At 39.8% G+C, this 25,826-nt stretch overlaps 1 protein-coding gene across 6 annotated transcripts; it reads left to right on the forward strand.

The window, feature by feature from the left end:
- Positions 1 to 25,773, forward strand: trim2a (tripartite motif containing 2a). Of its 6 annotated transcripts, XM_086032381.1 has the most exons (15): positions 1 to 139; positions 1,265 to 1,433; positions 1,544 to 1,617; positions 11,413 to 11,603; positions 12,631 to 12,883; positions 13,942 to 14,093; positions 15,164 to 15,344; positions 17,788 to 18,135; positions 19,187 to 19,565; positions 20,102 to 20,202; positions 20,791 to 20,958; positions 22,111 to 22,279; positions 22,436 to 22,506; positions 22,578 to 22,718; positions 23,623 to 25,773. In XM_086032381.1, the coding sequence occupies exons 4-15, from the start codon at positions 11,470 to 11,472 to the stop codon at positions 23,773 to 23,775; spliced, it is 2,250 nt and encodes a 749-aa protein (XP_085888507.1). In that variant the 5' UTR covers positions 1 to 139; positions 1,265 to 1,433; positions 1,544 to 1,617; positions 11,413 to 11,469; the 3' UTR covers positions 23,776 to 25,773. The 6 variants fall into 6 exon arrangements, with proteins under 6 accessions (XP_085888507.1, XP_085888511.1, XP_085888509.1 ...); XM_086032385.1 differs by lacking the exons at positions 1 to 139; positions 1,265 to 1,433; positions 1,544 to 1,617 and adding an exon at positions 3,736 to 3,848; XM_086032383.1 differs by lacking the exons at positions 1 to 139; positions 1,265 to 1,433; positions 1,544 to 1,617 and adding an exon at positions 5,993 to 6,137.
- The last annotated feature ends 53 nt before the right edge of the window (positions 25,774 to 25,826 follow it).

A 25,826-nucleotide genomic window follows, 5' to 3' on the forward strand; every position in this document is an offset into this window, starting at 1 on the left:
TAGCAACTCAATGCAAACGTCACTGAATCCTGTCAAATGTGCTTCTTTGCCACAAGAGGGCAGCACAGGGTTTTGCAGCAGCATCATCATCATCATCATCATCATCATCATCTGACATACAAAATGTACAGCAGTTCAGGTATGTATGTACAGTATTAGGTTAGGTCTATGTAGTTATCTGTGATTTGTGTACAGTGATGTATTCATTGTTTCAAGGAGTTGTCTCCTGTTGCAGCTCAGTGGTATGATATGCAGTTTAGGACGTTTAGTAGTAAGTATGGCGTAGTACTATGTATGTTTAGTAGTATAATGTTGAGTAGTATGTGCATTTGGTAGTTGAACGTTAAGTAGCATGTTGATTGGTAGGTACTGTATGTACAGTATGTATAGTAGTAGGTTGTGGAGTAGTAATCACTGAATGATTAAGTGGGATTGTTTATTATTATTATATATATATATTTTAAATAATTCTTTAAAAAAACACTGATAAATATTTGGTATGTATTTTCCACAAAAAACTGAGGAGACTGGGGAATATAAAGGGGTAAACGGTAGTTTGAAATTGTCACCCATCACCACTAGATGGCAGACATGTTTTAGTTGCGCTTAGACTGGATCTTCAGTCTTTCTGGACCTGCATTTGCCAAATTGCCACCTCCGTGGGTCTTTTCTGCCCTGTACTACAATGTGAGTAGGCCTCGACTTTTTGGCGAATTTGGAATGATATGCAGGACGAACATAGTACCTTAATATTATTTTTTAAAAGTAAGTGAGTTGATATTTGTGAAAAAAAAAAAAAGACGAAATCAGTTCTTGCACTTAATGTTGGTTTATTGTGCAGCACTTTTGTGCCATGCTTGAATGTTATTTTTTTTTTATGCAAGCTGTGCTGGAAAAAAATACAGTATTTGTTGTTTGCTTCAAAGCCTTGGTTGTTAGGGTTAGGATAGGGGACCTTTTCATACATGCATTGAAAAAGGGATGATGAAAAATGAAATATATTAAGAGCACACATTTTTAGTAGTTGTATGTTTATGCTGAGTAGAAGATTGAATAGTGTTAAGTCGTTTAATGAGTCCATTATTGAGTAGTAGTATAGTAGTATGCTGAGTAGTATGCTTTTGGTAATATGTTGAATGAGATGTCAAAGTGGAGACTTGTTGGCGTGTCCACCTGTCTGTGTGTGTGTGTGTGTGTGTGTGTTTGTGTCTCAGCGGTCATGTGTGACGGATTATGCTCGTCTCAATCCTTCTTTATCCCGCAGCTCAATGTCACACCTCAACGCTACTCCTTCACTAACTTGCTGACCTTCCCTGACATACCACCTCCCGATGCATTACTACTACTACTACATACAGGAGGCGTCTGCTTTAACCTACAATGTGTTGGAAATGACGCAGTGGGCGAGCTTTGCTGACGTCACAATGCAAGCAGTGAGTCCTGTCGTCGCGTCGAATGTTTTTACTCTGGCGTTTGAATACTTATTTGTCCATTCTGCAGCAGTGTTTATTTGAGTCCTCTGGTTGTTTCTTTTTAAATGCAGATGACATGGACATGAGGTCCAAAGTGTGAGCGAGTGTGGATTCTTAAGAGAGTCAAAATGGAAAAAGACATGAGGTAAGACAGCTTTTTATAGTGAGGATATGCCAAGGTCTTCGTAATTGCCTTTTTGAGAGTTTTCCCACACTTCAAAAAAAATCAGCCCCTGAAGACAGTTTCAACAACTCAGCAACATGAAATTTGGTAGGCATGTTTATCATGACAAGACCCACAAAAAAGTCTGAGATAGCCATGCCTGAAAAGACACGCAAAGTCTGCCATTTTGGTCAGAAGCGCCATCCAATTTTTATAAATACTAACCTAGCCCCCAAAGACAGTTTCACATAGCAAAATGAAATTGGGTAGAACTAGGAATGTCTGTCACGAGCAGGCCCACATAAAAGTTTCAAGAAGTCATGACCGAATAGACACGGGAAATCTGCTATTGCGGTTTGAAGTGTCCATGTTGGCTCAGCAGTGTGCTCCAGAATTGTTTTAAAATTCAGCTCCCAAAGACATTTTCACTTAGCAGCATGAAATTTGGTCGGCATGTGTGTGGCTCTAGTAGACCTACAAAAGAATTCAAGAGGCCATGTCTGAAAAGATATGTGAAGTCTGCTATTTTGTTGTGAAATGGCCATTTTAAGCTCATTTTCTGGGATTCTTCATTGACTAACTAGCCCTGCAGATTTTGACCGATTGCTCCTAAATTTGAAACTGTATTCAAAATGAAAAGAATTCTCACGGTGGTCCAGTGGGTGTGTGCTTTGCATGCTAAACAGTTCCTCTTTAAAACTGCACCCCCTCCAAATAACCCCCTCTGACCACCTCGATGCCCACCGACAATAAAAGCTCTCATTCCACTGCACCAAATCATTAATGGAACAGAAATGCAAATAACGTTTCCTTTTCTTCTCACTTTTTTTGTATTTATTCTTTTTTTTTTCCTTTTTAACAAGAGTCTTTTATGGGATGCTGCATTGATGTAGTGTTGTCATGGTGACACCTTTGGGGCGAAGTTACCCCCAAGAGGACACTTTTAGCTAACTTGTTCAGTAGAAACATGTTTGTTCCTTAAATCTATTTGAAAAGTTCAAATACAATAAACATTCATTTTGTGAGTGAAATATAGGAAGGAGACTGGTGTGTTAGCTTTGTGTGTAAACAAAGTGAAATATATTGTATACTACAGCTACTTTTTGTTAGCCTAGCTTATCATGAACACGTAAGACAAAAGAAAGTAATTTCTCTTTATTTAGGCTAACGTAAGGTAAGCGTAAGACTGCAGCTAAATTAGCCTAGCTTGACAATTTCTTAAACAAGGGACACAAATTGAAGTTAAATATATGCTAATGCTAATGTTAGCCTATTTGAGCAAGGCCACATTAAGCAGTTTTAGGTTCATGTAAATGAAAAAAAAAGATCTAATAATAACACAAATCTTTTACATATAAACAAGGTTAAATGAAGTGCGTACACTGCTATAGGACGGAGACTGGTGTGTTTGTTTTGTGGGTAAACAAAGCAAACCTTTTGCTACAGCTATGTTAGCCTAGCTGAGCATGAACACATAAGTCAACGGGAAGCATGTTACCTTTAATTACATGTTTAGGTAAACATAAGGTAAATATATATTTTAGCCTAGCTTGAATTGAATATGATGCTGCAGCTAAAGTTCAATTTAGCATGCTCACGTTAAACAGGGAGAATAACTTGCCTTTAATCAAAGATGTTAGTCCCATGTGAATTTAAAATATAAATAATAATAATCTAAATATTTAGAAAATAATAATAATGTTAAATATGCGCAGCTATTGTTAATCTTTTTTAGCATAGACATGGTAGACAAAGCAAAGCAAGTTATCTTTAGAAACACATTTTTAGGTTCATAAATTATATTTCATACATCATTATTTTTTAAATAATGAAAAATGAAATATATACTTCCTTGTGGTTTTAATCAAAAGAAAAAGTCACACAATTTTGGGAAAATATAATTAGACATTTTATGATTATTCCTGTCAACTGATGTCCTAATTTAAGTTTATGTCCAAGCCTTTCCAGATGAGAAAAGACAAGTCCTTTTTCCTTCAGTTTTTTAGGTGGGCGTTACTTTGCATGTGATTGGTTGTGTTCAAGTGAATTGAGCTGGAAATGTATTGACGTACTGCCAGTTGGTGCGGGATGGATTCCGTAGCTTCCAAATGAACTTTCCGTTCACTCCATAAACGTCCAGTGAACGTTTAGAATGGTCGTTCATCCTCGTAATTTTTTTTTCACCCACATCAACAAAACCAGATAAAATCCAGGTGAGCTCTTGATGTTTTTTCATCCAGCTCTTTTACTCCAGTAGATTATGTAAGTGTACCTAATGAAATGGCCTGCCAGAGCTCGATTAATAATTCATGTGAAGCTAAACTGGTCGCTCAATTTATATATTTTTAAATATTTATCATTATAACTTTTTTTTTGCAGATGGGAAACAGTTATTACTGAATCAGTTAATCAAATATAAACTTAATGAAGAATGCAAATTTGATCTGTAGTACAATAACAAGAAAGAAAAATAATAGACTTGGAACAATGAAAAAAATTTAAAAGATACAATTTTTTAAGTGACATGCTCTCAGTTGATCTTCCTTTGACGTACAACTATGTATTTAGTGTAAATGCATGTAGCGTGGCCCTGATTTATGTAAAAATTAGATTCATCATTTTATTTTGTTTATTATTTGATATAGCACAGTATTTTAAATTTAACTGATTGTGTCTTAGTTTGGTTTTATTTTTCAGCTATGTATTTTATTATTTTTCATTATAATTTCATTATATTTTTTTATTTGTATATGTTTTCTTTTTACCTTTGTATGATTATTCATTTATTTTTTAATTTCCCATTGCATTATTTATAAAATATGCATTTATGAATTTTATTTAAGTATTATGCTTTTATTTGAACATTTTTGCATGTTATTCATACCATTAAATTATTTAATTATATTTATGTATTTATTTTTTTCTTTATGTCATTCTATTTTAATTTATTCATATTTATGCATTTTATTATTTATGTATTACTCCCTGTCTCTCACTGTTCACATTTCTATCAGCAGGGAGCATCACTGTGGCACAAGCCAAATTTTTTTTTGTAGTGTTTTTCCCTTTTGTTTTGTTTTGTTTTTGGCTCTGTGGGAAGGCGGAAATGTTTGAAACAGAGAGCTATTAATAGCATTGATTTTATTTGTGTGTGTGTGTGTGTGTGTGTGTTGGTGAGGAGTCATATTAATTATTGGACTGTGCAGCTGACAAACTGGTACTTCCTGTGTGTGCGCGTGTGTGTGTGTGTGTGGGTGTGTGCGTGTGTGTTTCTCTGAGTGCGAGAGTATGTGTGTGCATTAACCTTTGCATGAGCAAACCAGTCATACATGTTAACTTTATTGTGTGTGTGTGTTTGTTTGGGTGTGTGTGTGTGTGTGTGCGTGCGTGTGTGTGTGTGTGTGTGTGTTTGTCAACACCAAGAAAAATCTCATATACTGTATGACAAGACATTAGAAACGTTATTGATTTTTTAAAAAATGTGGATAACCAATCTCTTCATATTGTGAAGGAAGAATCAATGTTTGTAATATTTTAGAAGAAGAAACATCAACACTATCATGTATGAGCATTTTTTTTTTTTATTTCAAAGAGGAGCTGTCCCTGGAATAGGCAAAAAAGGTCACAACATCCCTTGGCTAACAGTTCAATTTTCAAACAAACAAACTGCTACGTTTCCTTTATCGATCAAAACAAACAAAACAAACAAAAAAAAAAACTTGTCTGAATGATCAAAGTCCGAACAGCTTGATGGTTTAAACTCATAGCTTTGCATGCAAAAAGAAGACACACATTTCAAGGCACCCACTGTGTAGTAAAACAGCAGTAAAAGTATATCACCAAAACTGTCACCCACCTATCAGTAAGCCCGCTTCAAAGTTGGCGACAATTGACTGAATTCCCTTGGAGGAGTTGAGTCTGGTACGAAATATGGAAAATTCCAAAAATCACAAAAAAACTTTCACATTCAGACCGCAATGACCACCTGTGTATTTCACAGAATCGGTTCTATGTTGATTGTTTGTGCGTCATAATGGACTTGCCTACCGGATTTTGTGTCAATCGGACGCACTGGTGCCTAATACAAACAATATATCGGTTTTGTGGGTAATACTGTAAATAACACTTCATGTGAAAACACTTTTGGGGTCTTTAATGTCTCATGGCAAATAATCAAACTCATCTTGGCCGGCTAGAATACGTAAATGACAAACAAAAAAATCTACATAAATCATCCAAAAATAGTTCCATGGGATGTATACGTAGTGGTCATCTACAGTTGCCTCTGATTGGTTCCCTTACTGCCCCCCATAAGTCCCACCCCCTCTCACACACATTCTGCCTGTCAGTCTGTTTGGATTATTGGAAGAGCTCACATGCATTCCTGCCTTTTTTTCCCTCCCGCATCCAAGATGAGGATTAGTTGACCGGCAACACACACACACATACACACACACGCGCACGCACAGACAGGAGCACGGGGCGGCCATGATGCACTTCATGTAAGTGGAAGACAGGAAGTGGCGAATAACATTGGGGATGATTGATGTGAGAAACGGATGCACGCAAGTCATGTGAGTGACGAGAAATTCAGGTTGCTCATTTATTATCATGTTGTTTACCTTTAGCATGTCCTGCTAGTAGCATGTTGGTATAGTCAACTGGGAATGTTGACATTTTCCATTCAAGCCTGTATGATGGCTAAAGGGTTCATTTGTCCCTATGTGCAGTTTAAATATGGAATTTAGTCAATGAATGCGGGAATATTTCTTGATATTGTTTCACATGGGGTGCTATTAGACTGCAGTGGTGTACCTAATGAAGTGACCTAGGTTGTACATGTTTCATTGTATATTTTTGTATTGGGATAAAAAAATATTTTGCAAGAAACATTATGATCAAGCATAGAAAAAAAACACAAAAAAAGTTTTTTTTTTTAAATTTGTTGCATTACAAGTATTGTGTTCTTGTATTGCAATTGTTTTGTTATGAATACATCAACCCATCCACAAACCCCCCCCACCCCAAAAAATGATCTGGAAAAAAACGTCTTAATGATAGTGGGCGGGGGAAAAAAATCAATATTAGTTCAAAGTTGCCGCTGAAAAAAATATTAAATTAAAGGAAAACATAAGATGAAAACTAAATACTAAGTACTAAATTGAAGAAAATAATTCAAATGAAAAAAAAAGAATTTATTCATTGACATTGACAAACATTACGGCTTGGATTTTCATTCTTGTTAATTTCCTCATCACAAAACATTGAAAACCAAACAAAATCCAAATAAAACAAAACATTTGTCTGAAAAAAGAGCATTCAAAAAATGTTCAAATTCATTAGAATATATATTCTTACAACATCAATGTTTTGTTCGAAAAAGCCTTCATATGGACATTTTTTTTTAATCTGAAAAAAAGGCTGCAAAAATTGATAAAAAAATCTGTCGGGAAAACATCTTAAAAATCGTTAAAGTGACTGTATATGAAATCTGAATTAAATGAAGGATTTTTTAATATTATATTCTTTTAAAGTATCTTTTCAAATGTCTATTTTTGACATTTTCGATTATCTGTAAAATTGCAGAAACTCTGTTACAATGCAAAAAAATAAAAAAATCGGCTACACAAATGTGTTAAAAAACCCATCAACATTGGTTAAAATACCATTGCTGAGCTAGCCAGAAAAAAAAGTTGGGTAAGGCTTTGGAATTTTAGTTGCGATTCCAAAATGAAGCCAAACAACATTAGCAGTCAAATTAGCATTAGCTGCGCTGCATGCAAGAAACCAGCATGTGTGCTATAAAAGCTATAAAAAAAACACACACACATGAAGACGTGGCCACAGGCGGCTCGTCGTCTTATCTGGCGTGGCCAGAAACGCGAGGTTGACACGCATGTCGACCTTGTGTGACGCATTTGACAGCCAGGAAGTGGCCTCGGCCCGCCGCTGTAATCTCACATCATCCTGCACCCGGTGGACGCTCGAGATTAGATTGGAATTGGGTTTGCATTACAGCAGCGGGCCACACTCCAAATGATTGGTCATTATCTGAGCCCGGAGCAACTTCGATGTCATCTTCAGTCGACAGAAGTGGCAAAATGGCCGTCCCCTGAGCTAGCTAAAAACGGGTGGATTTGTCATATTCCGCAAACGCAATATTAATCAGAATGCCGTGCTTCAACTAGTGGGCCTGCATAGAACATATTTTGGAAAAAAATATGTTTAGGTTGACTTTCACTTTAATGCTAATTTTAATAAATTGGATATAGAGTGGAAATAGCTTTTGAGTAAGTTAGCAGTCTTGTGGAATTGTGTTTCAAATAAATGCCTTTATAATGATCTCATTTTACCTATTCATTTACTAGTCAATATTGCTTAAAAATAAAAGCAGCTATTTTGTTTAAAAAAAAAGAAAAAAAGTGAACCTGTAAAACTTGTGGTGTTGAATGTGATGCAGTGGAAAATTTGGGTGCGCCTAACTTTTGTGCTGGTGCACCAAAGAAAAAATGTTGGGCGCACCAGTGCAAAAACTTAGTCTCAAGCCCTGATATGAGTTGAAAATGAATACAACTGAAAACATGAACATGTAAATAACATATAAAAACATCATGTTTAAAGGAAAATTAAAGTACATTCACATCATTTTTACAAAGATAGTGGGAATTAAAACTCGCTAAAAACAACAACACAAATAAATAAATGCAATGACATTGCCAAATGATAGAACACATACAATACATCAATGACTTTATAAGTAATTGAAAATGTTTAAATAACGTATGAATTACAAACAAATCTTGAAATGAATAAAACATTCATCCCCGCCACCTTTGTGGGGTGAGTCAGCATCTGAGGCTTCCCGTCGGGAGCGCCCATAATTCCATCTGCTAGGTCCTCATTTGTCATCCCTCAGTCCCCCCTCCCTCCATCCCTCCATCCCTCCATCGCCCATCCGTCCGCGCTGCACACGCTCAAAGGCAGTGAGACGACATTTACTTGAGGACAGGAGGGATGTGACGGGAGGAACAGGCTATTCCCAAGTATTTACAAGTGAGTCACGTGATGATGATGATGATGATGATAATGATGATGACATTTGTTTTGATGCCTGCCAAGTCCCGGTTGCCATCCACATTGATTGCGAGCGTTCCCATTTTTAAAAATATTTGCCAGCATGAAAGCGGGAATGGCCGCTTGACGGGATTACATAAGAGCAGAGTGCGTGCGAGCGAGTGCGCGCGCGCGCGCGCGTGTGCGCACTGAGGCGGCTGTGCAGTTGTGTTAGCATTTAGCAAGTGAAGCTCGGCCAATGGAACGTGGCTTTTTCATCCTCAGTTTCTAGCAGGTACCCATTGTACCGAATGGACGGTTTCTTCCGTAAGAGTTAGTAGGAGTCGGCTTTCAGGTCCCAGATGCATGAAAACATATATATATATATATATATATATATATATATATATATATATATATATATATATATATATATATATATATATATATATATATATATATATGTATATGTATATATATTTGAAATATACAGTGTATCTACAATACCACTCCCAAGTTATGCATGTGTAGTTGCTATTTTGTCCACTTATTCTCCACTGTAGTATCTGTGACTTTGTGGCTTTCAAAGTCAGGGCCTGGCTTGGTGAGTGACGCGACAGTCCGCCAAAGACAGAGTGCAGGGTCGGCTGTGGTAGGCAATTCAATTAGCAAACAATATTTACTGTCGCTCTGCGCAAACAGCCCGTGTGGGAAAAATGATCACCGTAAAATATCACAATATATCAATCGTTCCCTATTGAAATGAATGGAAATGCCATTCATCTGTTCCAGCACCCTGAGGAAAAAAAAAACCGATTATATCGTACTTTAGAAAAACGTAGAGCGATAGTTTAATTAAATAGAATGTAAAGAATGAACAGTTTGTGGACTGTGATTTAATGTTGCAATCCATTTCGCTGTACTGCTCCTTCCGGTGTGCTGAAACTTGCCACCAGAGGGCAGTATGTTACTACAGTCATGCAGACACGCAGAATAGTACTTCTTCTTCTACTACTACTGTAAATGACTCTATAAGATGCTGTAATATGTAATATGTAAGTATTTTGGGGGGGTTAAAAACCCCCCACTTTTTTTCAACGCATATATAACAGTCGTCAATGATATTATTGATTTGGGCTACTCGCAGGCGCGGCCCATATTCCCGGCGAATATCACACATATTTTTTTCACTGCTTTTCTTTGGAGTTATAGCGCTGCGGCAGAGATGTCCTCATGGTGTTAGAATCTGACATTTGACAGTGAACACATTGCATTACCTCATTGTAGCGCTAATTCAAACCAGACCACATGGATACTTAGTGGTGAAAGTACATTTAGGGGAAAAAAAAAAAAAAAGGAAAAAATTAAATGGAGGATAAGGAAAACATACAGGGCAGTTGAGCCCCCTGTGGCTTTTTTTCCCAGGCTGTTGTGGCACTGACACACTTTTCGTGGTCTGCCTGATAACAAAAGTCACTTTGTGAATAAAAGGACGCCCCGACAGTCAAGCTGGCTGACACTGGTGCATTGTGGGTAAGGCGTTTATTTTTGGAGCCAGCACAGAATGTCCCGCTTTCTGTTTTCTCATTCATTATGTATCAGCCCCATCGAGAGTGCTTCTTAAGAGCAACTCGCAGCAGGGGAGCAGCTGCTCGCAAGGATGGGGGTGCGCCGACTCGGACGGGGCGTTGAAGGGGGTGTGTGGCGTGGATCGTTTGGGAATGGCTGCTCTACGATGTAAAAGCAACACAGCTCAACGCTCAATGAGGTTTGCTTCTGCTTTTATTGGATAGTTGGTTGGTAGGGGGTAAGCGTGCTCTCAATTTATATTTTGGCGCATCCATGGGGTGATGGGGTGCACCGACTATGTTGAGGTTTTGACAGAGGTGCGCGCCGCACAGGTTACTAAGTTTTGGCAACGCAAACTGTTGTGATTTTGGGGGTGTGCCAGGGATAGGGGTGTGTCAACCTTGTCCTTGTGTCGTTGGGGGTGCGTTGCTGAAGAAGTTTAGGAAACACTACCGGTATTTTACAACATAAAATCAAACATAGCTACATGGTAAATTTTGTTTGTGTTGATTTTTGGGTTGTGGGTTGGGGGTCTAGTGCAGGGGATATAGGGTGCGCCAACTCTGTCTGTGTGTTAAATGTGGTGCGTAGATTGCTACGTTTTGTGAAGCGCTGTTGAGTAACATAAAGTATCCATTTTTGGGGGTAGGGAGGGCAGAATTAAGAGTGCGTCAACTCTGTTGGGGTGTTGAAGGAGGTGCGCGGGATAAGGGGCTCATCAACTTTTTGTGTCAATGGGGGTGTGCTGCTTAAAAAGTTGGCAAAACACCGTTTTCGACGTAAAATCAACATACAGTATATACACGTTTTTTTTTTTTGACGGCTTGGGGGTGTGGTACTAGGGGTAGGGGTGTGCCAAGTTTGTCAGAATATTCAAAGGGGTGTATGACTTAAAAAAACGTTCAAAATGGCTACTCTACAACATAACATCAACTGACTATATGAGTCATCCTGCACCAGCATTACTGAATGGGAGTGTTTAATCTCATCAATTTCATTAGTGAATAAAACAAGCGAAACCGCATGTGTTGATTGACGCTTTTGTCCGAGTCCTTTCCTGTCCGTGACGGGGTAACGACGGAAGGCGCACCCCCGAAAATAATCCACTCACGCCTAGGAGGAGGTCATCATTGATGGAGTTGGTCTGTGTGACAGGGCTCAGGCGTATAAGAGGCAGAGCCGGGGCGGCCCCTACAGAATCCCGCGTTCAGAATGGCCGCTGACGCCAGCAGCATTCCCAGCCCGGTGGTGCGCCAGATCGACAAGCAGTTCTTGATCTGCAGCATCTGTCTGGAGCGATACCACAACCCCAAAGTGCTGCCCTGTCTGCACACTTTCTGTGAAAGGTGAGTTGTTTTGCTTTGACTATTACACAAGACAATTACCAGCTTTGCCGCCGTCAACAATGCCCCTGCTAGCTCAATGCTAACACCATGGAAAATGGCATTTACATGCCAACAGTTAGCATGGTTAGCAATGATATTTGTGGTTTAGGTACCCTTTTAAAACATTCATTTCATATTTAAAACAACCAAACATCTTTGCCCTTAACAATACACTCGCTAGCTTAATGCTAACGCATGATGGGAAAGGACATTCACATGCTAAAGGTTAGCATGAGTAGCATAGATAGTTGCGGTTTTAGAAGCCTTTATAGCAAAATGGTACCAATGGGACCTATACCCTGTACAATTGAAAAAAATGAATATTTTTGAGATGGGACGTCAAAATAAACAGATCATTTCTTTGTGCCACAAAAGCCTGGCATTTGAACAAGGGTGTGTAGACTTTTTATATCCACTGTAAGTGGAAAAATGATAGTCAAGAAAACCGGGCTGATTAGTTAGATTAAATGAGATATAATAAGAAATATAAATACCGGTAATACTGAACATTTTTGGTTAAGTATTCAAATGAAATATTATGTAAAGAAAATGCAATGTACTGCATTTAGAAATAAATGCAATGAATTAAAATCAAAGAGAAACCATTCTGATTAAACATCAATATTGAGTGCATTCAAAGAAAAATGTACGTTAAGGAGCAGAGGAGCGTTTACTAGCAGACACGCACTGCAGTTGGCACCAGCGTCTCTGCCGACCTTTTGTTTGGCGGACAAAAGAGACTCTGTGTGACTCTGGTTGCTTCTCGACTCAAATACATCTTTTATTTCAAAGCGGCTACATGGAACACAAGTCTTTAAAAAACAAAAAACAACAACAAACTGAAGGCTTGTCTCTGATGTTTACCAAACATGCATTTTAGGTTTATTGAAAACTCCAAATTGTCTGATTTTCACAAAAATGCATACAATAGTTTCATTAACGAAATACTTTTTGATGTCTAATGCGCCCCCCCCCCCCCCACCCCCAGGTGCTTGCAAAACTACATCCCGGCCCACAGCCTGACGCTGTCGTGCCCCGTGTGCCGCCAGACGTCCATCCTGCCCGAGAAGGGTGTGGCGGCGCTGCAGAACAACTTCTTCATCACCAACCTGATGGACGTCCTACAGCGCTCGCCGGGCCACCGCCAGGCGGGCGTCGGCCGGGAGGCGGCGGCCGTCCTCAACGACATGGCCACGGTGGCGGCGGGGCAGCTGCTCTCCTGCCCCAACCACGGAGGCAACGTAAGCGGAACGCGGAGCGCAGCGTGGCCAAAAGTTGCTCAGCGACGTTCGCCGTTTGCGATGACATCATTGCATGGTTAGATAAAAGAACATTAAGTAGATAACACTCAAATTGTGTTAGTAGATAACACTCAAATTGGGTTAGTAGATAACACTCAAATTGGGTTAGTAGATAACACTCAAATTGGCCATTGAAGCGAAAAATTCAAATTGGTCATTTATAGGGATGTTCGATATAATTTTTTTTTCAGATTGAGTACTGATACCACTTGTACTTTTGACACATACAATTTAAATGAATACAATGACGGATAATGTTTCTGACTCACATGATGATTCATTGTGTCAAACTGCCGCAGTGTAGCACCATCTACTGACGAGGAGGACTTACTGTATTTTTTTCCCCCTAAGTATCAGTGGCTGGTATCAACAGCCTTTATAACTAGCCAATACTTTGAAATTAGGTCGTTATTGGCCCGATACTGATAGAGTGGAACCCCGCTATTCGCAAGGGACCGGAGCATTGCGAGGGACATTGCGAATAGCCAAAATCCATATACCAATCCACTATAAGTTAATTGGAAAAAAATAAACAAAAAAGAAAAATCAGATTTCACTTTTAAGCTCAAATCAAAAATATAAGCTGTAAAAACAGACACACAGGACCGAATTATGATTTTATCGTTTAATTGCTTGAGTTGACGTGACCCAGAAGTTTGGTGGCAAACAAGCTAACGTATTTTTACCGATGTTACCAAACACTTGGGTCACACCAACCCGACCAATTAAATTAAAAATTAAAATGAAATGGAGTTGTTTGTTTTTCCAGTTTGTATTTTTTAGATCTGATCTTATAAATGAAATCCGACAAAATCTGGCATTTTTTTTTTTTTTTTCATGTATGTGTTAGCTTAAAAAAAACAACAACAAATGTTTAAAAAAAAAAAACAGTCACTGTTACATTTTGTTGATTTTTGTGTTTGCCAATCGAAAATGGAAAAATCCGATTGCCGCTTGGATCCTACAACATGATGAGATGCGATTTCCTTGTGGCTCAGGTGATGGAGTTCTACTGTCCGCCGTGCGAGACGGCCATGTGTCAAGAGTGCACGAGTGGAGAACACGGAGAACACCCCACCGTGCCGCTTAAAGACGTCGTCGAGCAACACAAGGCCTCGTTACAGGAGCAGATGGACGCCGTCAAGAGGAGGTACGCCCAGCATTTTGTCAAAGGAATTCTGGGGCGTTGAAAGGGGGGTGCGCAGCTTACAAAGTTGGGGGAAGGTTGTGTTATGATGTAAGCTGTACATTAAATTGAGTTTTGTATTGATTTTGAATTTTTTTTTTTCTTGTCACGGGTAGGGGTGCGCCAACTCACATTGGGGTGCTCCAGGGAGTGTGCGGCATAAAAGAAAAATACTGTCCTATGACATTAACATTAAGGCTGTGCAATTAATCGAAATTCAATGACAATTACAATTATTACATTCCACGATTAAAAAGTTCGCATAATCGTATAAAACAATTATTAATATGCATTTATATCCAAGGCACTAGGTTTGTTTACACAAGGAAATCATACTTGAAATGATTATTTATAATTTATTTGCACCTTTTTTTATTTTATAATGAATAACTTGTGTTTGGTCCAAAACTTACTTACATTTATTTGTCTTTGTATTTTTTAAACATTTTCTTGTGTTGTACCAAAAAATAAATGATCGTTTGAATAATCATGATTTCAATTATTACCAAAATAATCTTGATGAATATGTTTTTCGTAATCGAGCAGCCCTAATAAACATGGCCGTTGACAAATGTGTTGGTACTACTCTGTTAATGAAAGAAAAAGGCTACATTGGTCACAGAAATAACGTCGATCCCTCAAAAGTGCTAATGAATCAAATGTTGACGAAAACGACCCGATTCAAAATCAGACATTGCCTTTGAATTTGGTTTCAACAGAAGTATTTTTTAAAAAACAACTTGCAATGAGTCAGCCTTTCTCGACGCTGACAAGTCGTCACTGTGCTGGGCGGTGATGTGGCGTGTACCACACTAAACACGGACCAGAGGAAGCACAGGATAGAGTTGCCTCAGGAGATTAGAAAGACAATTCTGGACTACAGTAAAAAAGCGCTCTCTTAGAACAGGACAGGTGAATAAATCCCGTCCACTCTACCGGGAATGCAGTGTGAAAGCAGCAAATCCCAAGTCGAGCTACGCGAATCGCTTGCGCCCCCGATATTCTGTCCCCTGAAAAAAGTTTTTTCCCGCCAGGTTGCCCGAGATCGATGTCGCCCTGCTGACGCTTTCGGAGATCCTGCAACGACTGACGGGTCGCAAGAGTGCCATCGAGGAGGATATCCACGCCGCCTTCGACGAGCTGCAGAAGACGCTCAACGTACGCAAGAGCGTCCTGCTCATGGAGCTGGAGGTCAACTTTGGCCTCAAGCAGAAGGTGAGCTCATCTCAAATAACCCAACACGTCTTTGTGGAGAGCTCAAAGACAATCGTCAAGTAACCGAAAAGGTTTTGGAAGCGTGGCGGTTAGCGCTCCTTCAATTTTGTCTTTATATGAGCCAAACATACGTTTTGCCCAAACATTAGTGACACTTTAGCCCTCAATTAACCGGATATGTGCGCTTTTATGAACATCAAAGACAACTTTTAGACTTGAATGGACTCAGTTTTTGTTCGGGCTGCTTGATTATGAAAAAAAAATATCAATCGCGGTTATTTTGGTAATAACTGAAATCACGATTATTCTTCACGTAATTATTATAACGATCATTTACTTTATGGTACAATATAACGATCATTTACTTTATGGTACAAAATAAGAAAATGGTTAAGCGTAACAAAAATATATAGACAAATACATTTCTTTGAAACACTAATTGTGTACGTTCCTTTTGGACCAAACCAAATTTATAAAATAAGTTATGAAATAAAAAAAATTGTGCAAATATATGAATTCAAGTACGATTTCCTTGTGTAAAACAGTGCGTTGGATATTAAAGCATGTTAATAATCGTTTTTTTACGATTATGCCAATTGTGTCATCGTGGAGTGTAATAATCGTAATTATAATTGAATTTCGATTAGTTGCACATCCCAAGTTTTTGTTTTTGTAATCATCAAAGACAACTTACCTAACATGCGCATCACGAGAACTTAAAAGCTTTGAGTCGTCGGTGCACCTGACATGTTTTTGTCAGGTAACATCAATGTCAATTTAGAGTAAATGATCCCAAAAAGTATTTTTTCCAAACATCTGACACTAAGCCTTCAGCGGACCCAACGTTTGTTTTTCTAGAACATTAAAGACAATTTCAAGTCTTCAATTAACCTAACATGCATTTTTTTTCGTGAACATCGAAGCCCATTTCAAGTTTCAAGCGAACCCAAATCATAACCATCAATCGTACCCAAATTCTGCCAATGCTAATCGTTCATTGAGCGAAGTGAGCCGCCGAGTTGTGGTCCCGGGGCTCGCTCGCCCATTCCCCAATCCGAAAAGCAATCATCTGCTTGGCTTGCTGTCCCCTGGAGCTTGATCACATGTTGATGACTCACCATTGAGGGAGGGGGGTGGGTGCGCGCCAGGCTTGGTGGGTGGAGTGAGTTTGCGTTCCGTCTGCTCGTAGATAGATGGAGCCAGTGTACAGGGTGCACTCGCAGGGTGTGTCACACTGCATCCAAGTCCTTCAAGGGATTCCGGTGTGGCTTTTTTTCGAGGGGAGGGGGGGGGGAGTCAAAGACCGTGCAACACTAATAGACTTTTGGAGTTTGACATCAATGCACAATGGCCTCGGGCGGCGAACCAGATGACGCGTGTGACAGCATGATTCACGTGAGTTCGCTTTGGTGTTTTCAAAAAACAACAAGACGGCGTCCCGGGATTCTGCTTGTATGGTTTTCTTTGGGGTCTTTGATAGCCTTTTTGCAGACTGAGTGTTGGGAGTTTTCAAAAGGACTAAACGGCAGGTCTGGTCTCAAAAAGACTGGTGACATTTTTTTTGTGTGTGTTTGTGCCCCAGCCGGCTTGCTGACGTAATTAATACAACTCGATGGGGAAATGCTGCCCCCTGCTGGTTGTCTTAAAACGCAAAATAGGTTGATTGGAGACTAAATTGGGCGGCACGGTGGTCGACTGGTTAGCACGTCCGCCTCACAGTTCAGAGGTCGTGGGTTCGATCCCGGCTCCGGCCTCCCTGTGTGGAGTTTGCATGTTCTCCCCGTGCCTGCGTGGGTTTTCTCCGGGCACTCCGGTTTCCTCCCACATTCCAAAAACATGCATGGTAAGTTGATTGGATACTCTAAATTGCCCCTAGGTGTGATTGTGAGTGCGGATGTTTGTCTCTGTGTGCCCTGCGATTGGCTGGCAACCAGTTCAGGGTGTCCCCCGCCTACTGCCCAAAGACAGCTGGGATAGGCTCCAGCACGCCCCGCGACCCTTGTGAGGAGAAGCGGTACAGATAATGGATGGATGGATGGAGACTAAATTGTCTTTGAGGTTTACTCAAATGCACACACTTAGAAAATGTGATTTGGATTTGTTAACTCTTCACTGTTTACGGAAACGTGAATGTCAGGTTTATTGAAGACATTCGGTGCATTCAGTTCGTGCATGGAGGACTATAAATTGTTTGGATGCACATATGCTAGGTTCACTGAAGTTCATCTGAAGTTTATAAAAGCGTCATTCTTAGGTTCATTGAAGGCTGAATTATCTTTGATGTTGACAAAAACTCATACTTGGGTTCATTGAAGGCTCATTATTGTATTTTCAGTGAATTCACTTTAGGCGCTACGTTGTCTTTGATGTTGACAAACACCTCGTCCGTTCCCACCGCGTAACCCTGCCGCCCCCCCCTGCTGGTTGTTTTGTGTGCGTGCAGGTGCTGCAGGCTCAGCTGGACAACCTGCTGCAGGGCCAGGACGGCATCCGCAGCAGCTGCGACTTCACCGAGCAGGCCCTGAGCCACGGCGGCGAGGCCGAGGTGCTGCTGGTCAAGAAGCAGATGAGCGAGCGGCTGGCGGAGCTGGCGGCGCAAGAGCTCCCCCTGCGGCCCGGCGAGAACGATCAGCTGGACTTCCGCCTGGAGACGGAGGGCGTGAAGAAGTCCATCCACAACCTGGGCAGCGTGGTGACCACCAACGCCGTGGCGTCCGAGACGGTGGCCACCGGCGAGGGCCTGCGGCACTGCGTGGCGGGCGTGCCCACCTCCGTCACCGTCACCACCAAGGTTGATTCGCTATTTACTGTGATGCCACATAAGAGTTTAATTTCTCTCATATTTCCCCATTCAAATGAATGGAAATGCCATTAATTGATTCCAGCCTTCTCCATTTCATATGAAGGAAAATAATACTGTAATTGTATTTTTTTTAAAGTATAGTGTTAACATAATTAAATATAATGTAAAAAAAAAAAAAAAAGCGCATCATGATTTAACACTTCAAATAATTGTGTTGCTCCTTCTGGTGTGCCTGCCTTGGCCACCGGGGGGCAGTATAATACCGAAGAAGAGTCAGCACTACTAGGATTCCTGCGGCAAGATAAAAAGTCTTAAAAGGCATTGAATACAAGAATTTGAGTCTTTTAAAAAGTGTTAAAAAATGTCAACACATGATAAGTAGGCTTTTATGATTGTAAATAGTCTCATATCTCAAAATGAATTAATATTCTTTGGGAAAATACAGTGTCAACAAGTTTTTATTGCATGTTTAAATCAGTGATGCACGTAAACATTTTTCAATTATTTTTTTGGTGCTGATTGCAAATCTTCCATCCATTTTTTTTTCTCTTGTACATCCGGTTTGCATAATAATACAAATAAAATAACTTTAAATGTTAGGAATTCCTAGAGAAGGCCTTCCAGGGGAGAATTGAATTCCCACACCCCGGTTCTTGTAATGTTTGCAGGTGATGTTGTGTTCAAATGAAATTCTGATGAGTATTTACTACACCAAATAGGAAGTACAAAAACTATGATGCGGTAGAAACCGCAGCGCTGGGTTGTCTCCTTTGGATTTATGCTAATATTAAGCTAGCTGGGGCCTTGTCAACGCAATTTGGTTTGGGTCTTTTAAACACACAACATGTCATTATGTTTGGTTCAATTTTACCATCGACTTCAATCAGGCATAAAATACAATCATCTGCAAATAGTGAGCCGCGAATATTCTCGGGGGCGGTATGTCATTCCTTTGTCTCTGTAAAGCGCGACGGGTTTGCCTCGGCTCTCGGGCGTGCTCTCCGAATCCACTCACATTTGCTTTTTTTTTTTTCCCAAGGACAAAGACGGCGGGCTTTGCAAGATGGGCAACGCCGTCCTGACGGCGGAGATCTTGGCGTCCGACGGCAGCAAAGGCGACGGCGAGATCCTGGACAACAAGAACGGCACGTACGAGTACCTGTTCACCGCCCCCAAAGAGGGCACCTTCACGTTGTCCCTGCGCCTGTACGAGGAGCATATCAAAGGCAGCCCCTTCAGGACCAAGGCCAGCAAGTCGGCGGACGCTTCGGCGGCGTCCGACGGCGTCAAGAAAAGGCTCAAGTCGCCGGGCAGCGGCGGGCACGTCAAGCAGAGGGCCATCAAGAGGCCCGCCAGCATGTACAGCACCGGGAGAAGGAAAGAGAACCCCATCGAGGACGACCTCATCTTCAGAATCGGTAAGGATCAAAGGCAATTCGGAGTCTTGGTTCTTTTTCATGAACGCCAAGGACGATCGAGCGTCTGTAATGAACACAATTTGGGCTTTTTGTAAAAATCAAAGACACTTTAGAGCAGGGATGGGCAACAAAAATGCTGGAGGGGGCCTCAAAGGACCACGCACTTCATAACCAGATATTTGACAAAAATTTGAAATATGTGCAAAATACAGTACATGCTAAAAATATATTTCATTTTATACTACATTTCTAATTGCATGTATAAAAATATCTACTACAAAGGGTTTGAAGCAAACAACAGAATAACCACATGCTGTGATTTTTTTTTTTTCCCAGTGCAAAAAGCTCTCGTGCATAAAAAAATATAATTCAAGGACGGCACAAAACTGCTGAACAGCAAACCAACGTAGTGCAAAGGACTCATTCCGTCAACATTAGAGACTGTTTAGAGTGGATGAGGCAAACTTGAAAAACTTCAATTGTCATTGTCAATGAAGACTATAATGTTAGCGTGGTTTCTATTTCCCAATGTGCAGGCACCAAAGGGCGCAACAAAGGCGAGTTCACCAATCTGCAGGGCGTGTCCACATCTGCGGGAAAAGTGCTCATCGCAGACAGCAACAACCAGTGTGTGCAGGTGCACAAGCTACAACTTTTTAGTGTCAATTTCTATTTCAAGCTCGAATCGTTTCTTTTTTTCATAATAGTACAGCTGAATTCTGAGTGTATGTATTCTATTTTTTTCAGAGTGAATTCAGATTTTTTTTTCTCCATAATATTCATTTACATTTATCCTCCATTAAGACTTTGCTGATGTTTTTCACATAAATTACAATTTTTTCACTGCAATATTTTAGCATTGTTTTCTTAACATTCAACATTATTTTCCTGAAATATTTTTTTTTGGGGGGGGGGCGGGGGGGGACAAAACTTTTCTCATAATTTACACTTTTCTCATAATTTACACTTTTCCACCTTTTTTCTTGTAAATAATACTTTTGTCAAAACTTTAAATTTTTTTGTTCTTGTAATGTTTTGACTTTAATATCATAAAATTACATAAATTCTACTTTTATCCACACAACATTTAAAATTTTCCTCATATGAAAATGCTAAATTTGTTCTCGTACATAATCATTTTTATGCCTGTAATATTTCAACATTTGTCTTGTGGAGAATGCTCACTGGAGCGTTTTTTTTTCTTCTTTTTTTTTCCTCCTTACAGATTTTCTCCAACGAGGGTCTGTTCCGGAGTCGCTTCGGGGTCCGGGGCAGGACCCCCGGTCAGCTGCAGCGGCCCACGGGCGTGGCCGTCCACCCCAGCAGCGACATCATCATCGCTGACTACGACAACAAGTGGGTCAGCATCTTCTCCAGCGACGGCAAGTTTAAGGTGAGCCGGGCAACGTTTGACCTGCACGTGGTTAGAAAAAAAAATTCATCTGTAATGTCAGTGGTTGACATTTGCGGATTTTTTTTTGGGGGGGGGGGGGGGGAGGCTATCCCCTATTATGCACTGAAAAACTCACCTATTAATTTTTGTGTTCAGGCCAAAGCAATGAAAGCATGACTTTGGTGTAATTTTATTGCATCTTGTTGACAAATAACTTTTTTGCGATCACTTGAGGAGCTTCATTTAGACAACAGTAGTGCTTTGGTGCCATCTTGTGGACTATTGGTGCCAAGGACGTATGTTAAGGTGGAGTGTCATTTAGACAACAGCAATGCTTTGACGCTATGGTGTGGCATCTTTGTGCCCCCAAAAATATGTTGAAGTGAGTTGAGGAGCTCCATTTACAGAACAGTAGTGCTTTGGTGCCATCTTTTGGTATTTTGGTGCCAAGTGTGTTGAGGTGAGTTGAGGAAATTAATCTAGAAAACAGCAGTGCTTCGGTATGTGGCACCTTGTTGCCAAGGATCTCTGTTGAGCTGAATTGAGGAGCTTCATTTAGACAACAGTGGTGCTTTGGTGCCATCTTTATACCAAGGAAGAATGTCAATAGAGGTGGATTGAGGAACGTCAATAAGGCAAAAGTTGTGCTTTGACGCCATCTTGGTGCCATGTTGAAGTGAGCTGAGGATTTTCATTTTGACCACAGTATTGCCGATGGCATTTTGGTGCCAAGTACCGATTTTACATGTATTAAAGAACTTTGTGCTTTGGCAGCATCTTGTGGCTTCTTGTTGTCAAGGAACTATGTGAAAGTGAATAGAGGAGTTTAATTTTGCTTTGGCACCCTCTTGGTGTCAAGATGTGTATGTTGATTGGACCTGAGGTGCTTCTTTTAGACAAAAGCAGTGCTTTGGCGTTATCTTGCGTCACCTTGGTGCCAATGAGCTATGTTGAAATGAGTCGAGGGGTTTCATTTTGACAAAATTTGAGCTTTGCTTTGCTTGTGGCATCTAGAGGCACTTTAAAGCCTTTTTGCAAATTATTTGTGGATTTTTGCTATTTGTGACGGGGCTCGGGCCATACCGCCAATCAATAGTCTGGATTGACAGTATTTCTCTTTTTTTTTTTTTTTTTTTTTTTTTTCTGTCGTAGAACAAGATCGGCTCGGGCAAGCTGATGGGTCCCAAGGGCGTGACGGTGGACCGGAACGGTCACGTGATCGTGGTGGACAACAAGGCCTGCTGCGTTTTCATTTTCCAGCTCAACGGCAAGATGGTCACCAAGTTTGGTAACCGCGGCAACGGCGACAGGCAGTTTGCAGGTGACGGCAAACATCAAAGATAATTTTGTAAGGTCATTAGGACAATTTTTGTCAAGTTTTGACTTGTCCAGTGAGATGCCTTTGAACTGCTTTATTCAACTTTTTTTTAACATTTTTTTATTTTATTTTATTTTTTTTACTTTCCTCCCCGTTCAGGGCCTCACTTTGCTGCCGTCAACAACAACAATGAAATCATCATAACAGATTTTCACAACCACTCCGTCAAGGTACGGCGCGTTTCGGCACCGCCCCGAACGTTCGTTCGATCGGGACTGACTCGTGGGCAAACGCGCCGCAGGTGTTCAACACGGAGGGCGAGTTCCTGTTGAAGTTCGGCTCCAACGGCGAAGGCAACGGTCAGTTCAACGCCCCCACGGGGGTGGCCGTGGATGTCAACGGGAACATCATCGTGGCGGACTGGGGGAACAGCAGGATACAGGTCTGTGCACGTCAGGCTTAGCATGCAAGCGTGATATGGCGCTGTTCTCGTGACATTTTTCATGCCCGTCCTTCCTGTCAAATTGATCCTTTCTACTTAGGAAATTAATTGGTTCCGGAAGAAATTTCTGAAGTGGAAAATGTTGTAAGTCGAGACGCGTTTTCCATGTAAATGCCCTAATCCGTTCCAAGACCCCCAATATTCAGACATAAATGTTTTATAAAGCATAGAAATGCATCAAAATATGTAACAAATACATGTTACAATTAGATTATTGCACAATAAATGAGAGTTGTGCATAATGTAAAAAAAACAAAGAAGAAAAATGATGGTCGTTTACCTTTTAATCGCCGTCCTCGTCGCTTTTCGCCCTCATTGGTTCATGTTCTCTGGCGGAAGTGGTTTTTGCCTGGCGTTTTGTAAACAACTCATTTAATAACGTGGCGACTGTCGATACATTACGGTCATATTCTTTGCCGAGATCAACCAAACGCAACCCTTTTTCTAACTTTGCTATTATCTCTTGCTTTGTTTGTATGGACAAAAAAAACCCGATTTTTTTTTTCCCCTTTTTTTTCTTTTCCTCGTTTCTAATTCACGTCAAACTATCGGAACACCTCATGGCCCGAGGGCCGAACGACGAGGACGCTGCATAGACATATCCATCACATATCTATCTGCACACATAGACACATACGGTAAAGGTCCCTCTTAGCCAATGGGATTCCGGGAAGATGCTAGGCTAGCCAATGGCAGAGCAGCTATGAGTATGTTGCGTTCAGGAAACGCCGGAGCTACGAGTAGCAGCCCATACTGTATTTTTTTACCTTTCGCATCTTGTCATTTCTTTCGGAACAAGAGGCAATATTTTCCTGTTGAGGCGTTTTGTGTTGTTTTGTGTCAGGTGTTCGACGGCAGCGGCTCCTTCCTGTCCTACATCAACACGTCTGCCGACCCGCTCTACGGCCCTCAAGGTCTGGCGCTCACTTCGGACGGACACGTGGTGGTCGCCGACTCGGGAAACCACTGCTTCAAAGTCTACCGCTACTTGCAGTAGCAACGCACATGCACTGTCCACTTTAACTATTACACACACACACACGCGCGCGCGAGCGTGTGTGTACACTCAAGTAAGGAGCAGGTTTGCACTCATCCTTCACCTGTTGTGTGCCATTTGTGCCACTGGGACTGCCTGTTTATTTTTATTTTTTTGTGCTTTTAGGAGTCACTTCAAACCAACGTAAACGTTGCATCACAGCTATACTGAAAACAACAGTGACAATAATTGCAGTAATAAAAAAAATAAATAAAAAAAACATAGTGAAGGATATTCAAATTTTGTCTAATTACTTAAAAAGTATTGTACAAAGGAGTATAGGTGCCACGGTGAAAAGAAAAAAAATGAATTAGGGGAAAAAAAAAATCATAGTCAAATGAAAATTAAGACATCACGAGAATATTTGTTGCAAGTTATGTCATATTCAGAACGAAATATGTTATGAGGACAAAATGAGAATAAAACGGCAATCGAAGAAAAAGTCAAAGTTGACAATATGGTTGCCATTTTTACCACATGAAAAATGTTTACGTTGCGAGAATAAAGATTGTTTTATACGGAGGATAAAAAAAAGAATGCTACAAGAATAAAGTAAGCCGTTTTTGTTTTGTTTTTTAGAAAACCTGATTTTTTTTTCCACATCATGTTTACATTTTTCTAGTAAATTATGATTTCAACTTGTCATAATGATATGGCTTTATTCTTGTAAAATTAAGATTTTTTATTGTCCTATTCAAACTTTTTTTCTCTAAATAAATTACGATTTTATCCCTGTAATATTTCTATTTTTCTTCTCTTAAAATGTCAGGTTTTTTTCCCCTCTTCATACTACAGCTTTATTTATACTTGTATCGTGGTGACTTTTTGCTTGTACTATTCCAACTTTTCCTCCATAAAATATATATATTTTTTCTATTAATATGACTATTCTCGAAAAATTCTGACATTTTCTTTTAACATAACGATTTTAGTCACATCATATTAAAACTTTTGTTCTCAGAAAATAGAGATTGTGAAAAAATTGTTAAAATGTTACAACTCTTTTCAAGTAACATTTTTTACAAGTTTTTACCATAGAATTCTAACATTTTCCGCATAAATTCCAACTTTTCTCACGTAAAAATAACTCTAAAAATCCTCTAAATTTTTTTCTTTATTCTCATGTAACGTTTCTTGCAGTTATTTTTAAAAAAAATCAATATAATAAAATTAATATAGTATATTACGGTAGATTTTGTTTTGATTTTACCCATTTGTTAAACTACAACTTTATTCTCATCATAATATTTGTTTTTTTTTTCCTTTTCAGCGTGGCCTGAGTACTCCTAGGTCACATTGCACTGCGTAACGCTGTAGCAGGGAAGGTCTCGCTATATTTCTTCCAATAATGCTCTCAAGTTCTAACTGAAATATGTGTAACTCAAAAACACGTGCATGTCCACGACATACGGTACGATACAATAACGCTAAACATACGCATGGCTTTAATCAGCGTCAATGTCGCGTGTCACCGATTGGTGGGGGGAACTAACCCACATGCTACAGAGTCACCAAGTGCAATCTGTGTGTTGTGACGCCTGACATCTTCGAAAAAAAACAAAAACATTTTACTACAACTACTTACTAACAAAGTAAAAGCAAATCAATTGTTTGACAGTACAGAGAATACATGGCTGCACAGTTTCTGACGAGGATTTTTTTTTCTACACATGCCTGTTAAATTATTACATTTTCCATGTTCTTGTTTATATTTCTTTTAATGTGGTATGGAATTAAAGTGCCCACTGGACAAAAAAAACCCCCAAACCTTTATGATGTCTTTCTCGTCTTCTTATTATTATTATTATAATTATTATTACATGCGGTGTGTTAGTCTTTACAATGTGACAAATTTCAGTTTTATAAAAAAGTTATTGACATTAAAACCTATTGCAGCAATTTTAAATATTTTAAATGAATATATTTTTCCCTGTAATATTAAAACTATTGTAAAATGAATGTTGTATATTTTTTTCTCATACTACAACTTCATTCTTATTTGCTACATTTTT

The sequence above is a fragment of the Filicampus tigris genome, chromosome 6 (genome assembly GCF_054856515.1).
Source record: "Filicampus tigris isolate MCC_2025a chromosome 6, RoL_Ftig_1.0, whole genome shotgun sequence".
Lineage (NCBI taxonomy): Eukaryota > Metazoa > Chordata > Actinopteri > Syngnathiformes > Syngnathidae > Filicampus > Filicampus tigris.

Coding starts and splice junctions, on each gene's coding strand:
- trim2a (XM_086032381.1), top strand. CDS start 11,470: ATGGCCGCTGACGCCAGCAGCATTCCCAGCCCGGTGGTGCGCCAGATC. Junction 11,604..12,630: donor CTGCACACTTTCTGTGAAAG/GTGAGTTGTTTT, acceptor CCCCACCCCCAG/GTGCTTGCAAAACTACATCC. Junction 14,094..15,163: donor ATGGACGCCGTCAAGAGGAG/GTACGCCCAGCA, acceptor TTTTCCCGCCAG/GTTGCCCGAGATCGATGTCG.